The sequence below is a fragment of the Peromyscus californicus genome, unplaced genomic scaffold, assembly GCF_007827085.1.
Source record: "Peromyscus californicus insignis strain IS unplaced genomic scaffold, ASM782708v3 Scaffold_20__1_contigs__length_68692818, whole genome shotgun sequence".
Classification (NCBI taxonomy): domain Eukaryota; kingdom Metazoa; phylum Chordata; class Mammalia; order Rodentia; family Cricetidae; genus Peromyscus; species Peromyscus californicus.
In genome coordinates, this window is record NW_026294503.1 from 55,854,789 (window position 1) to 55,871,627 (window position 16,839).

General features: G+C 39.0%; 1 protein-coding gene across 1 annotated transcript in view; it reads right to left on the reverse strand.

The window, feature by feature from the left end:
• Positions 1-16,229, reverse strand: part of Abcd2 (ATP binding cassette subfamily D member 2) — a 41,348-nt gene extending 25,119 nt beyond the window's left edge. Inside the window, exons 1-5 of the mRNA XM_052748692.1 lie at positions 15,001-16,229; positions 13,122-13,302; positions 7,267-7,388; positions 2,801-2,966; positions 2,008-2,102 (exon numbers count right to left, since the gene is read on the reverse strand). Of these exons, the coding sequence (XP_052604652.1) occupies positions 2,008-2,102; positions 2,801-2,966; positions 7,267-7,388; positions 13,122-13,302; positions 15,001-15,948 (1,512 nt within the window). The 5' untranslated portion in view covers positions 15,949-16,229. The remainder of the gene's footprint in view (positions 1-2,007; positions 2,103-2,800; positions 2,967-7,266; positions 7,389-13,121; positions 13,303-15,000) is intronic.
• Positions 16,230-16,839: the final 610 nt, after the last annotated feature.

A 16,839-nucleotide genomic window follows, 5' to 3' on the forward strand; every position in this document is an offset into this window, starting at 1 on the left:
TGATAAAACAAGTTACTTATTAATCACTTATCAGAAGCTCCACTTTTATTATTTGTCTTAGTTATCAATTAAATTTAAACAGTTAGACTTCGCAACTTCGCATTCCGTTCAGTAGGGTGGGGAGGTCGCCTTCCTATCACACTTGCAGCACGTCATGAAGAGCAAGGGGCAGGAACACTGCTTACAGACTTGATTTGTTTCATAATCAGTGATGCAGAAGATGAAGATAAGATGAAAGGACCAGAGCTAGATGCAGGATGTCTATGCATTTATATTTTCATTGAATGGACACAAATATCTAACTTTCCATTGTACAGAAGACACAATGCCAAAAATCAAAGGCAAAGGTGAATTGCTAGCATTCCAGAAAGTCCTGAGGAGAACGTGCAAAGAATGAATTCTGACCTGCTTCTTCTCTTCTACTAGACTCCTTGATGATGGATGATTAATTTGATAGATGCATGAACTCTCCAAAAGAGTTTTGGAAGATACATGTCATAGTGAGTGGTATATTCATAAAATGTTTCAAAGGGTCAGTTTCTATCAGGAGTTCTTAGAAATTTAACACTTTTTTTAAAAGTTGGTAATTGGAAACTTTTTTATATTAATATGACCAAACAGTTTCTCTCCAATTTATTAACGGATTTTCCCTATGCTCAATATATTGCATCCACTATTTTCAACACTCAGTAACTTTCATTAATTGCAAATATATGTCTAATAATTAAGACTAAAGATCTATTTCCAAATCTCTAGTATTATGATGTTCATAATTTGATTATAAAATTTCATCATAGCTCAATGGCCTTCATTATAGTTGGTATGGTGTGAATCTGAAATGTCTCCCATAGCACCATGTGTTGATCACTAAGTCTCCAACTTCTGGGACATTTTGGAAGGTGGTGAAAAGCCTCAGACACAGAGGAAGCAGGTCAGTGGGAATGTGTCCTTAGACTGTTCCTTGACCTGTCCCTTTGTGCATTCCCTTTCTTTGCTTGCTATCTCGCTTGCAGTGAGGACCCTCCTTTGCTACACGTTCCTGACAGATGTTCAGCTATTTCTCAGGCCCACAGCAGTGAGACAGCTCAACCCCAAGTAAATGCCCTGAAACCTGGAGCCAACTAAATGCTTCCTCATTTTAAGTTGTCAGTGTACTGACCTAAGGACTTAAGTACCCAACACAACATGTTTACCACTTTATACTTAGTTCAAAATGTATGTTTCAATTTCACAAAGCTTTAAAACCATGGCCGTGGAGCTGGGTGGTGGTGGCGCATGCCTTTAATCTCAGCACTTGGGAGGCAGAGGCAGGTGGATCTCTGAGTTTGAGGCCAGTCTGGTCTACAGAATGAGTTCCAGGAAAGGCTCCAAAGCTACACAGAGAAACCCTGTCTCACAAAACAAAAACAAAAACAAAAAACAAAAACAAAACAAAACACAAACCCACCATGGCCATGGGCTTACAAATGTTTTTGTACTTCTTAGTTTTGTAATTATATGTAGAATAATAAATTATTTTCAACAGTATTAAAAACTAAAGTTGAATCCATGAATCTTCTGATTATTTAAAGTAGAAATTAAAGCTAGAAAACACGTATTAGTAAAACTCAATTTGATAATGACCTTTGGGGAAAGGTAGTATTTTTAGAAAGTCTGTAAAAGTATAATCTTATAGATTTCTTAACAACTTTTATAAAGAGTTAAAATTCATTTCCAGATATTAATTTCTGCTCTTTCCTCTTGTTCCCCAAAGCTACTTTGAATGGCTCTTGGTGTTCTGTAATTTGATGTAATTTCTGGCACTAAAGCAGCAGAAATGAAAGTTCTCTTTTCTCTCTGCTTTCTGGGGAAGGTACTGCTTCTGTAACTGAGCTACTGTGCGTACCTTATTGATCTCCCCTCTTCCACACGCTCCTCTCCGAGTATTTAACATAAGGTACATGAATTCTGAGTTGTTTTCTATTAGTGGGAGGCCAACAATCAGAAGATTCTTGACTATCATCTTACTTTGAAGTTCAGCCGGGAAGCCACCACTTCTCCTGCTGGTGTGATGATGGGCACGTTCTCACAAATGATTCCGTGATCCACGTCAATCACTGTCCCTGGAATCAAGGGGGAGTTGATGTCACAAGTTACTGCTGACTAGCTTGAAGAATAATAGGACAGAATGGGCAAACTCGATTATAAAGACAATTCACATCTATAAATCATAAGAAAAAAATGAATATGAAGTCAATTTAATATCTATCTGTATTTTTAATCTATTTAGAAAACATTCCCAAGAAAATAATTTTATAATCAAATATCAATATCTTTATCCTTGCAGACATAAACTATATCTCATACAACCTAGCCATACCATTTGGAGTTATTCTATTCCCCTATTTCCTACAAGGAAAAAATACACTGTTCCAAGAAGGGAATTAAGAAGTGATATATTTGACACGACAAACATTTAGAAACATAGAATAATGAAAAACAATATGGCACTAGCACTAATTCTATTTATTTGATGGAATTTGAAGAGCAAACAATTCTTTCGGTCACGTGTGCTGTCTCCAGCTACAATGCGAACACACTTTCCTGGATGTAAGTGCCGTATGTTCCTCTTACTGTGCTATTATCGCTGCCACTCAAACCGCAGTACTAACTATAGAGTGCTGTTTAAATAATGTTTCTTATTTAAATCCTAGTTTCTTGTAACTGTTAAAAGCTGTCTGCTAGAGAAGAAACCTTCAGATCTTTTCGTTAAATGACGCTGAACTATAAGGAAAAGGTGAAAACACCTGAAGTTAGTTACCTTTAATTGCTAGGGTGTCACTGAGGGGTAGCTCCTTGTTACCTCCACTCTTGGTATCCTTTTCAGGATCCGGAGTGACATTTCTCTTATAAATGCCTCTTTTCACTTCGTCAAAGACCCAGAACATGTTGTACACTCTAGCAGTATAGCCTGCTAGTTCAGTGATCTAAAATCAATATGTAAAGAATGAGTTAATACAGCATGACTGATATCTTTCAACCTTATGTCATATATAAACCTTTTGATTTGTTGCTAAGGATTCTACTTTACTGTTTATGACAGGAAAAAATATACATCTGATTATTGAAACAGACAATAGGGAGAACTCATTAGGTACAATAAAGGAAGACATTGGTGTAGATTTCATGGGAGTTGTAAAACAAAAATATTGATTGACCTCAGTGCTCAAAATGAAATGGGACACTTTCATAATATAAATGAGTTGTAAGGGTCTTTTAGTCATATTTGGCCTGCTTAAATAAAATGACGATCCTTTATATTTGTTTTCGTTTGTTTGTTTGTTTGGGTTTTTTGTTTGTTTGTTTGGGTTTTTGTTTGTCTGGGTTTTTTGTTTGTTTGGGTTTTGTTTGTTTGTTTGGTTTTTTTGTTTGTTTGGGGGGTTTTGTTTGTTTGTTTGGGTTTTTGTTTGTTTGTTTAGGGTTCTTTTTTGTTTGTTTGTGTTTTTGTTTGTTTGTGTTTTTGTTTGTCTGTTTGGGTTTTTTGTTTGTTTGGGTTTTTGTTTGTCTGTTTGGGTTTTTTGTTTGTTTGGTTGTGTTTTTTTGTTTGTCTGGGTTTTTTGTTTGTCTGTTTGGGGTTTTTTGTTTGTCTGTTTGGATTTTTTGTTTGTTTGTTTAGGTTTTATATTTCTTTGTTTTGTTTTTGAATCAGTGTCTCACTGTACATAGGCTCTGGCTGGCCGCAGACTCACAGAGATTCACCTGCCCTGCCTTCTAAGCACTGGGATTAACAGGATGTATTACAATTACCATCCCTTTCCTTTTTCTATTTAAAATAGATCATTCATCTGGATATGTAGCTTATTGATGGAGCACTTGTGTAGCATACAAGAAGCCCCGGGTTCACTCCTCCCCAAATACACATAGATATTCAACAATTCAAAACAGAACAGTGGAAAACAATATGACATTGACTCTAATTCTGTTTCTTCGTTATATATTAAAAAAGCAAGCAATTCAATCAGCCATAGTTCCTATCTGAATATAATCTGAAGCAGTTTTCCTAAATACAAGCAGCATCAATAAGCAGGTGTGTTTATGTGCATGTGGATATAAATATCTTATCTAGGAGAAAAGTACTATTTTGTCTTATTTATAAATGAGTGTTTCTAAGTCAAATGTTGTCAAAGTTCCTGTTTGAGCAGAGGAGTATCTGTGCTAGAGGGCACACATTGTGAAAGTGAGCCCAGTGAGAGGCTTCACAGTAGAAATCCCACAATCCAGCTTCTTGTCAAGCTAAATATGGTTTCAATGCTCAGGGAAAACTATAAGTACATGGCTTTTTTTCTGGATAAGATTATGAGAGAAGGTGAAATAAATTTCTGCTTTAGCCCACAATGCTCCATAGAAAGATACTTTGCTCTGGTTCTACCAGCTGTCCATCTAGGTTAAAGCCCTGCTGTTTCTCTATTATGCCAGAGCAGCTTGCTACCAGGGGACTGTGAAAGGTGACTTGTCTTATCCGTATCATTTGTCTCAGCCAAAGAACTGGGAAACTGACACCAATAAGTATGCATGTCACAAAAGATGTCTCGTAACCGTCATATGTAGATTAGCACATAGATGCTGGCAGATGGCTGAGACCTTTGTGTATAAAATGTAAGCTATAATGAATAGGTGTTAGTGCTGCAGGCCTTCTACTGAAGAGAAGGCTTGCAATTTGACCATTTATTGATGAATGTTAATGTTATAGCTATCTAAAGGATGACTTTGAAAATGGTATCTGGAAGGCAGTCTTGAGCTGTTAAGTAGAGGCAAAGAGAGAGACGGTTTAGCAAAATAGGGATTTAAAAGAAACTCGTGTGTCCTAGTTAGGATTTCTACTGCCGTGATAAAACACCACAACCTAAAGTAACCTAAAGAGGAGAGGGTTTATTTTATCTTACAACTCATAGGTCACACTCTGTCACTGAAGGAAGTCACAGCAGGGACTCAAGGCAGGAAGCTAGAGGCAGGAACTGAAGCAGAGGCCGTGGGGAGTGCTGCTTACAGGCTTGCTCCCATGGCATGCTCAGTCCACTTTCTTATACAGCTCAGGACCACCTGCTCAGAAGTGTCATGCAGCACCACTCACCCACAGTGACCTAGGTCTTTCCCCAACCCATACAGTACTCCCCACAGACTTGCCAACAGGCTAATCTTATTGGAGCCGTTGTTTCAATCAAGTTTCCCTCTCTCCAGATATGCCCAACTTTGTGTCAGGTTGACATAAACCAAGCAACCAGTTGGGCAAATATAAATATCAGCATGGAAAAAAAAACCCTAAAATTACAGAGATATTAAAAAAGAGCAGGAAGCAATGGGTAAGTAGAGTAGGATGTGCTATATGATATTTTTGATTGTGTTCTGACAAATAAAGTTTGCTTGGAGTCATGGGGTGGAGTTAGCCACTAGCTAACCAAAATAACCATAGAGGTTTGGAGGACTGTATCTAGATAGGAGACAGGAAGTAGTAAGGCAGGGTTGAGGGAGGATCTTGGCCCTTTTGGAGGAAGGAATGGAAGAGGTAGGAGTTGACTGGTGGCTGCTCCCCTGCTTCTCTGATCTTTTAGGCTCTTACCCTGATATCTGACTCCCAATTTTTCATTGATAAAGAATACTTAGTTAAGACTTCAGGGATGGACACTGGAATGGGAAAGGGAATGTCTATAAAAACTAAGAGTATGCCAGAAGATAAGTAAGTGCTTTGGGGCACCAGGGAGTTTGTTGTGGAATGTAGAATCCCAAATAAGAAGGAGCTTCTGCTCCCCTGCGGCTGGTGGAGAAGGCATGATGAGTTGTTCACTCACAGTCGCACAATGTGCTTTTAAGAACTGAATATTCTTAGATTCAATACATACAAAGTCAAGATAATGGCAAATGAAGTCATTTTTATCATTGGAGATAATCTAGAATGGTTAAATGATGGTCCTTCTGTGACTTAGCATGTTTTAATGTGAGATGGGTAAATTGTTTTGTCATATTTATTTATTGCTTTTTTTTCCCAACTCAAGACAGAGTTTTGTTGTGGAGCCCTGGCTGTCCTGGAACTCACTCTGCAGACCAGGCTGGCCCTGAACTCCCAAGAGATCTGCCTACCTCTACCCACCAAGTACTGGGATAAAAGGCATGTGCTACCACTGCCTGTCATCATTTAATTTTAACAGTAAATATCTTATTGCTTAATATTAAAGTGAATTACTTAAAAAAACTATCCCCAAGACTTTGTCCCTAGGTTTTTAAAATTACTGTTTGAATTTTTAAAAATTGAGTAGTTTCGATAAGTGGTACTGAACTATTGGTTTTAAGACGGAAAAAATTCAATTCAATAAATCAGTTCTGTAATAAACTTAGAAACTTTGAAGCTGTATCATGCACTGTACTTTAATTAAATTAGAAGATAAATTTGCAATAGTACTTGAGCAATTCATATTCCTTTATGATCTGCAAGACTAATTAATAGAATGTTAGAAATACCTGAATTGAATAGTCTTTTTAATCTTAACCCAGTGTTAGCTACAGGTTTTTTTTTTTTTTTAAAATACTTCTTAGCTACATACCTAAGTATTAGAATGAATTCTAGGAATGAAAAGATGAGCATGACATTCCCTGTGATCAGAGAGCTTGGGGTCAGGTACAGGGGAGAGAACCATATTGTGGTAAAGTGACAGGGACTGAGAAGCCCACCCAGGAGCTTCAAAGGCTGCTAGAAGAAGTGGAATCATGAGGTATTATGTATTATTGGTGAGACTTCACCAATGAAGGATGAGCAAAGTTTGCAAGATGTAAAGTGGTATTATTAACTAATGCCTATTGAGCATTGAAATGCACTGACATAAGTATCCCACATTATGAACTTTTAACACCCTGTAAAATCCTTGCTGTCATCACCCCAATTTACAATGAAGGAAACAGGGATCCAGACGGACAAGGAGCTTGAGGAGATCGTGTGATTTGTAAATGATGAAGTCTGAATGTAAATTAGGCATGGGCTCTAGAGGCCACACAAGAGCGATTATTTTTTGTTCTCTTCATTTAAAATCAATTAAAATCATGCTTGTAAACAGAAATAACCATACACCTCACTTCAGAGTTGCTGCCCTTGATCTCAATTATACTCTTGGCAGTTTTGAATAAAGAGAGAGAGAAAAAAAACCGTTTCTAAAATGTTATGCATACTTCATAATCTACACCTTACTTTATTTTCAGATGCTTTCATATTTTAAGCAAATTTGCAAGAAATTCAAATACCTCTTTGTATGAAGACATAATTCTTTCAATGGCATCAGCACCAGAGGCCAATAAATTTCGGGCAGTAGTAAAGGCTTCTGTCCGATCGCTAACCATAGCCTGCTTTGGGCCATCCTCCAAATCTAAGAGGAAAGAAAGCACAGAAATATTGAGGGTTTTTTTCTTTCCAAGTAATTGTCTTATTTTGTATTAATTAAATTATGGCTAAAATAACAATATTTCACTACTACCAGCAACTTCCTAGAAATATATTTAATTATTATATATTATTAAATATAATGAATATCATGTATTAGGTTTTATTAGAAGTTCTGGCTGAGTGGTGGTGCCTTTGATCCCAGCACTGGGGAGGCAGAGCCAGGTGGATCTCTGTGAGTTCAAGGCCAGCCTGGTCTATAGAGCAAAATCCAGGACAGGCATCAAAACTACACAGAGAAACCCTGTCTCGAAAAACCAAAATAAATAAATAAATAAATAAATAAATAAATAAATAAATAAAGAAAGAAAGAAAGAAAGAAAGAAAGAAGTTCTGTTCTATATTATTTATTTAGAACAAGAGTTAGCACAACTCAATCTACAGGCATTAGGCTATTCTCTTTTAGCTTCCTTTAGACCATTCCTGTACCCAGCTTTCTGCTACTATCACAATTGTGTAACAAACTCTCCTGACAGTCTCAATGGAAGTACTAAACTGAGGGACCTGGGAAAATGGCTCAGTCACGTGCCTTCTGTGCAAGCATGAGGAGGACCTGAGTTTGGATCCCATGTACACACACTCTATAAAGGAACCCGGGTATGGCAGTCAAGTTAGCACTGGAGGAGCAGGAGGGTCTCTGGAGCTCACTGGCCAGCCAGCATAAATCAATGAACTCTAGGTTAAAAAAAAAAAAAAAGAAGAAGAAGAAGAAGAAAGGGAGGGAGGGAGGGGTTGCTGTTGAGACGGTTCAGTGGGTTAAGTCACTTGCTGCCAAGCCTAATACCCGAGTTTGATCCCCAGAACCTACATGGTAGGAGAACCATCTCCCAAAAGCTGTCTTCTCACCTCCACATACATGATGTGGTACATATGTGCCTGCATTCATACACACACACACACACACACACACACACACACACACACACACACATACACATGCACACGCACACACACGCACACACACACGCGCGTGTGCACACACACACAGTAATATATGTATACATGTATGATAATTTTAAATAATAAAAAATTTTATTTTAAAAATTAAAAGTAGCCGGGCGGTGGTGGCACACGCCTTTAATCCCAGCACTTGGGAGGCAGATGCAGGCGGATCTTTGTGAGTTCGAGGCCAGCCTGGTCTACAGAGCGAGATCCAGGAACAGCGCAAAGCTACACAAAGAAACCCTGTCTCGAAAAACAAAAAACAAAAAACAAAAAACAAAATTAAAAGTAAATCAACATTAAAAAATAAAGGTGAAGAGTTATCTCAAGAGATGCCTGACATTGACTTCAGATCTTCACACACATGCACCCACATGCCCATATACACCTACATGCATACATACACCCATGTGCATACATGCACAGGCCCATGCAAACATGTACATACACCACATACCCATCCACTTGCACCAACCTACTAACTAGAATACAAATTAAAAAAAATTATGGTCTGGTTCCTGTAACAGGAGTTTGAACTAGTCCGGCCCTCATATTTTTGGTATTTTCCTCTTTTCTCAAACATTTTTCATCCCATTGTTCAGCTGAATCACTAACATGCCCTTCTCTGTCAGTCCCTTGGAATGTACACATTTGATTTCTTCTCACTACATAGACCAAACTGACTGAGTCTTTACATTGTGATCCTCCAGCCTCAGCCGCCTAAGTTCTAGGGTTATAGTTGTGCAGCACATGCTTGGCTCTAGAAATTTTGATGATATATTTAAATGTATAGTGGGATGTAGATAACCAATAGAAAAATTCTATAGGATTCTCAACTAGCTACTGACATAGTGAATTCATCTGTGAGCTAAAACTAAGAAAAGGTTTGGATTTTGACCATCTGGCTAACCATCTCAACTAATCACTGGATTTTTATGAATGTGGGTTAAAAGGGGTTTGACCTTTCACTGATCTCTGGTAAGAACAACAAAAACAACAAAAAACCATTTGCACAGATGGACTAGAGGTTGATAAGGAATCATAGCTCCCCTGTTGCTTTGGCAGATGAAGGCCTTCTGGGTTTTCTTTACGCTTTTAGCAACAAAGTAAATATTTTCTCACAGTGTGTAACTTTTAAACTACCTTGTTCTTTGGCAGGTACCATGGAAGCAGCGCCAGTAATGATAACCCTGCATGAACCGTTAAGGGCCTGGCCTCTCTGACAAGGCCAGATTCCTTAATGTCAGAGATATAAATCCATGACCTAAAATGCTCACTTATCTTTTCTCAGGTCAGCACATTTGATTCTTATGTGAAGAACAAAATCACCACTAACATGTTTTCTTGCGTATTTTGTCTTTCTCTTAAAACAAAGAAAGGGGTGCATAGCCTTAAAATAATAAACAGAATAGTAATTGAAGACTCCAATGTTTCCATTTCAGTGGCTGGCCCATCATGACTGTCAACTTACAGGGTGTATCTCAGTGTGGTGGCGAAAAGGCAGGGTACCAGGAGTTACACAGTGTCTCCCATCCCCAGAGCTCCACCTAACTACACATCTGAATACAGACAAGTCAGGATCTCTAGACTAGAGGCTCTGAGGCCCTCTTCTGAAGAGAAAAAAACAGCATGTTCTAGAAGTAACTTTGTTTTCAGTGTAAATACCCTGTCCTTACTACGAATGCTCACTTGACAGTGTAAAAGGGTGGCCAAGTAGACCTACAACAGCTGCTGCTTACCTTTTCCTCCCTCCAAACAGTCTGACTTCTGACTTCCTAGTCACTTTCATACCCTCGCCTCTTTAAACAACAGTGATGCTATCAACAAATGCCCATTAATTATTTTCTATGAGCAGACGCCATACTAAGTTTTGCATTAATCCTTACGACAATCCTGCTAACTTTCCCTATTTTGGATATGAGGAATTTGAACCACAAAAAAAGTGGAATGACTTTCCCAGAGTCACTTGTAGGCAGAAGAGCATGCCTTTAAGCTCAAGCACTCTAATCCAGATCCCACAGGCTGGGACTGTAATAAATGCTGACAAGAACTGGTAGCTTGCTGTTTATACTTAACAAGGACTGTTTCAAAGCACACTGGTACATTATAATTTCACAGCAACTCTAAATGATATGTGTCATTAGCCACATGGTTAAGAAATCTGGGGCCTCTAAATTTAGGTAGTCTTCCCAAGGCTTGGTTAACTGTTAAATCAGGCCAAGGATTTCCCTACTTCTCTCTTTCTATCCCCACCACATATACCCATTTCCCCTATAGATTACTCATCCTCTTTGCTATTCTTTTTCATACTTTCTAAATTTTTAATTATGCATATGTGTGGGGGCAGGTGGGTATGTGCAAGGGAGGACAGATGCTGCCCACACAGGCCAGAAAAGGATGCCAGAACGGGAACTAGGGTTACAGGCACCCATGAGGTATGCAACAGGGATGCTGGGAACAGAACTCTAGTTCCCTGTAAGAGCAGCAAGTGCTCTTAACCACTGGCCATGTCTCAAGCCATTGTTTCATTCATTTTCCATCTTCTTATGCCTTAAAACATATAGTACCGTGCAATTATTTTATCTGTAACATGAGAGACAACTAAGTGATTAGACTCAATATATATATATACATATATATGTATCTCTCTCTCTCTCTCTCTCTCTCTCTCTCTCTCTCTATATATATATATATATATATATATATATATATATATATATATATATGGATAGGTCTTTCTACATAGCCCTAGTAGCTGTCCTGAAGCTTGACTTATAGACCCTGGATGTCCTGGAACTCACAGAAATACACTTGCTTCTGACTCCAGAGTGCTGGGATTAAAGGCTTGCACCACCACACCCAGGCTTAAATTAAAATTTAAGACTATATTAGAGAATACAACATACAATTTCTATATCTGAAGGTGATATCAGTATCTGAAAAGAAAATGTTTCACTGAGTGAAATGGTATTTTTCACTTGTTAAGTCACCAGAGGTCAAATACAGTTAGTAGAGTGGGCTCACCATACACATACAGCAACCTTAAGTTTACAAACTTTGAAACATTCATTTCTCTTCTGTGAGGATTTTACGTTGCCCACCTCTGCAAGATCATCTTTGGAATGAGCTTTACATGACACTTTGTTTCACTTACAATGCCAACATAAAATGTTTCTTTCAGCTGGTATTGTCTGATTTGTAGGAGTTATTTTTAGACACCCCATTACCTCTTGGTAGGTAAGCTAGTTAGTTTCATAGCGTACATGTTTACTTCTTACTAGCCTCAGTGGGGTTAATTTGTCACCATTAATAACTGCATTTTTTTCTCTTCTGTGTGGATTACACTAGGGTTTCCTAATAAGACCAAACACTGCTAACAACATTGTATTATAATCTTCTTGTTGGGACTGTCTCTAATGTACATTAAACATGAAACTTTCTAGTGAATGTTATTAGCTTAAGAGATAACTTTTTAATTTATATTTTGCCAAATTCCTTAGCAAAGCCCATCTTAAGATCATATGTTCTTCAGTGTCTTCCTTATCACGGTAAACACTCCTTTGGAAAGGTAGTTATGTCTTGAACACTATTACGAAGAACACCTTTTACAATATAAATCTACAATTATTTCTTGGTAAATCTGAACACATCCGAGCAATAACAATCAATGCTCAGAGCTCCGATTCGGCTAGTCACTCATGGAGTGTATTCGTTATGTGTTTAGTGCTGACCATAAAGAAGGACTGACAGGTCACAGCTCACCGACATGACTATATTTAGCTTAATAATGAGTCAAATTTGGCAACTTTTAAATAAAAATTTGCAATACTTTGTAAATAATTTACACTACTTCATGTGATGCAAATGCTATGGAAACGGTTGTTACACTGAATTCTTTAGGGAATAAAAAGGACTGGTTGATTATGGACAGATTTTTCTCTGTGTTGGCTTTGGATTCCCATGTCTGCTCTGTGCTTGGCTGAATCCTTGAATGTGGATCTATGGAAGCTGAGCTCTAACTGTCATCCCGTCATTCCTAACAGTAAAGATCCAAGCTTTCATACAGGAAGAGCACGGCAACATTGTCCTTCTTGCCCTTCTCTTCCTTAGCTATACCAAAAGAAGAAAAGTTGCTTTAAAAAAAAAGAACTGTTGAGAGAAAGAGGACAGAATTAGATAGCTATGGCTTTGATATGCACTGGCCTGGCTGCCACAAACATCACCAAATCATGTCATGGGAACGTCTCTATGTAAACAGAGAACCCATTCCATGACACTCCTGCTTATCTAACGTAAGCCAACCAACTTCCAAATCACAAATCAGGGCAAATTCAGTTACAGAAAATTTATATGCTTGATCCATAAGATGTTAAGGACAAAACATGAGGTGAGCTTATGTCATACTCTTTTTGAAGGAATATGTTCACTTTGTGCTTAACTATAAACTGAAAAGTCACTGGGCAATGTAATTAAAATTATTCCAGATAGACTTCCAGAGACATTATGTCAGAGACCTCCTTGGCAAGGTTCTTTGAGCCGCCTGTTGCTCCTTTCATACTGATGGACTCATTATCAAACACTGAAAACTGCCACTGTTTCTAAGTACAAATAACTATAGACAGTGGCTGTCTACACAGACACACATGGGACATTAAATGGCATCTTAAAGGGAAACAATGTTAAGCATCTAGTTAAGATTAAGTATGGATGTTATTACCACCATCCGCAAAGCCTGTTGCAGTGATAATGGGTATAGCCACCATAATCAGTCCACAGCTGCTCCACACATATTTCATCAAGAACTGTTCTATCATGATGTACCACAAACGCTTGGATAAAATAAGGTTCATCTGGGAAGCTAAAGCCTTGTAACTTTTCTGCAGTTGCTTCATTTCTACCTGAAAGGAGAAAAATATAAGAATTAATCCAGCATGAACTACGGGAATAAATTCTGTAATTACTCAAAGATTCTCTTTAATGATATGAGTATATTATTTTGCTTTACTTAGCATAGCCACTGTCGCTACAGTTCTATAACCAATAAATGTAACTAGATATTAGAATTAGTCATGATATAGTTTAGCCTACACTGGTATTATTTTTTAAAACGTGGTATTCAGTAAATATTGTTTGAAATACACATGAGTGGGATGGGGCAAAGTCCAGTGTAAGAACACTTGCCTGTTGCTGACATACATGAGGCCCAAGGAAAAATTCTCAACAGTTAACTCTCTTTCTCTGTGTGTGTGTGTGTGGGGGGGAGATGGGGGAGACAGACAGACAGACATAGAGAGGCACACACATACACACACACAGTGAGAGAGAGAGAGAGTGGTGGGGAGGAAGGCAGGCAGACAGATATAAAATGAACAGAGACAGAGAGATACATAAGATACATAATTTGATTTTAAATTTTAAGGTGTTAAAATTAAATAATATTCTATAAAGATATGGGTAAGCAATGTTAAACCCATATCATTGTTGAGGATACTAAAATTATCCCAAAACATACAAAACACGTATAATTAGACTTTCCCAGGTTTTGTCTTTTAAGCAAGGAATCCACTAATTTCCATTGAGTTCAATGATTCAAAAATAACAAATCAACATAATTCACCCAACACCCATAGTTAATTCCAAGTGAGAATAGAGGTCCTAAATTAGTTTTAAACTTTTCTTTGGGTTGGTTCTGCTGTTGAAAAGAAGCAGTGATAATTCTTGATGCTTTAAAAAGTACATCACTCGGTTTGGTAATTAAAATATATCTTTAAGGACTTCATTATACATCGCCAAACCACTGATATTAAGATTTCATATGTTCCACCCCCAAATTTATATCATATTCTACATCCTGAAGCAACTATAACATGCCACAATTTTATGTACCTGGGCTAATTATTTTCCTGTTGAAGATCCATAACATTTAAAAATACTACCCTAGTGTTTCTACCTACTTCTGTCCTCCTAATCTTCGTTTTTACTTCTTTACTATGCAAAATGTAATTATCTCTGTCAAAAGTAGATGCTCAACATGAACTAAAAGTAAAGGAAATGCCATTTCATTAGACACCCCTCTGCATTTCTTACGTTTCAGGACACTTGCTCATTGATCAGTCTTGAAAAATGGTCCAAACTGTTTTCTCTTTGAAAGCAGTTTCCCTCTCTTGGACACAAAAGAACAAAGAATACGACCCTAACACCTCCATCTCAATCCAAAGAAGTTTACTCTTAGTTCCCAAATATGCATTTCCTTCACATGTACAGAGCCACTCACCAAGCTAGTATTTAAGTTATCAGGAAATGCCTTTGAGGCCATTTCAGGTATATTTGAGTAACAGGCTCTGTAGACTCTTTAAGAGTCTGAACTTTTATTCTCATGAAACTTCATAAAGTTTGGGCTCTTTAATTCTCTAACAGTTGGTGATTTAAAGGGCTCATGCAATATATATATATTAGAACCAGTTTAGCTACCAGAGGACTCTGAAATGCCCAGAAAGTGGGCCTGTCAATAGGACAACAGATGGTATCTAGCCGTGCAGCGGCTGCTTGGACGGGCTCACGTTTCACCCGTTGCTTTAATTCATCCGTTGTCTTACCTTATGTCCTCTGTAGAAGGCAATTTCTTCCACGTTGGCTATAATCCTCGAGTGGACATACCGCAGATAGCCTTTCCTATGAGCTTCTTCAGCCACCAGGGTACCAAATTTGGGAGAGCAAGCTTTCAGCACTTTCGCAGTGGCATACACCACAAGTCCGGCTAACAGGGTGGGCCCTATTGGGCTTGCTCCTCTCGATGTAGCAGTCCGGATGAGGGTATAGGAAGTTAGGATTACATCTAAAATAGGTTTGGTAAGGTTGGAATACAAGTGAGCCACAGATTGTGAGAACATCATAATGTCTTCAGTGAGGGACTGGTCAGGGTTTGCCAGTCTCCCATCCATATTTATCACCTTATAATAAGTCTGATTCGCAAAATAGGTTTCATAGGCATGCTCTACTAAGCGAGTTCTGAAAGCCAAAGCCAGTTTGCACTCCAGGTACCTGATAGCACTGTTGACAAAGGTGGCGGGGATGGCAATCATAAGCCACTTGATTAATTTGATGATGAAACTCCGAGGCTTCTTTTCCACTATGCTCTTCACGATTTTCCCATCCAGACCAGCCACATAGATAGAAAGAAATGTTCTTGAGATGAGAGCCACCGAATGGAGGCAGAGCCACCCTGTCTCAGTGGTCACAAGTTTTGGAAAGAGGATTTTCCGAAGTTCTAGTAGCTGTTTGAAAAAATCTGCATTCAGTCCCGGCGCAGGCTTTTTACAGACGATCTCTGTGCAATGCAGTATTTCTCTGTTCTCTGCAGGCGGGTAAGCTGCTGCTGCTGCTGCTGCTTCCTTCCTGTGGCCAGGCTGCTTTAAACGCTTGCCAATGATGGGATAGAGGGTTTTCAGAGCATATGCCGCAGCCACCAGGCAGGCAGCCCTCTTAGCAGCACCGGATCTGGTCCATTTCACCCTATAGGCTGCTGCATTTAGCATATGTATCATTTTCCCAGCTACACAAATGAGTTTCTTTTAAAAGAAAGAATTCGTTTTAAAAGCTCATGCTCCGCGGAAAGCCCAGCAAACGTTTCAGAAAGCCCCACTGCCTCCCATGCTCTGCAGCCTGTCTCCTCTACTCTTTATTTTGTTCTTCAGTGACGGATGCAGCAAAGCTCAAACTCCACCGCATCTACTGGGGGCGAGTCTCTCATCAGCTACAGCTCGCCAGGCTCCTCCCCCCGGGCTCCCTCATTGGCTGCGAGGGCGGTAAGACCCTGGAATCTTCGCCTCTTCCCTTTGAACCTTAAAAATGAAGAGAGCGCCCAAACGAATTCTATACTTAAACAGGGGTTCAGAGAGTTAAATGTCTATTTCTGGAGAGGTCGAATCAGGTCAGCGGCTGGAGAACAAACCTTGCCTTTGAGCTACTGAGCATGCTCAGCGTCACTTAGAAACACTCAGAAGTTTCAGAATATACATCCCGTCTCTAAGATTTCCAGGCGGACAGGAAGATTGGCAGGAGCTTTCATGAACCGAGAGAGAAAGACCGAGAGAGAGGATGGTGGAGTCACAAGAGGTTTAACGGAACCGGCCGAGTGAAAGGAATCAGACAAGAGAGTGATAAACGCTAGAGCCACAAAACAAAGTAGCAAAGTCAGATCCCTGAGAATGTTTTGTTCTGAAAATGTGTCTCCACCCCTCCCACCCCACCCCCGCGTGCCCTTGTTTCCGTTTTCTCAGATCTTCCCAGAACCTATTAGATACATTGTGACCGAGGGTATCCCTTGTAAATAAACGGGAGGCAAGCTGCGTATTGCAGAAAAGGGTTACCCGTAACCCGCTACACTCAGAGCCCTTCTCCCCCACGCTCCCCGGCATTAACTTGTCTGGATAATA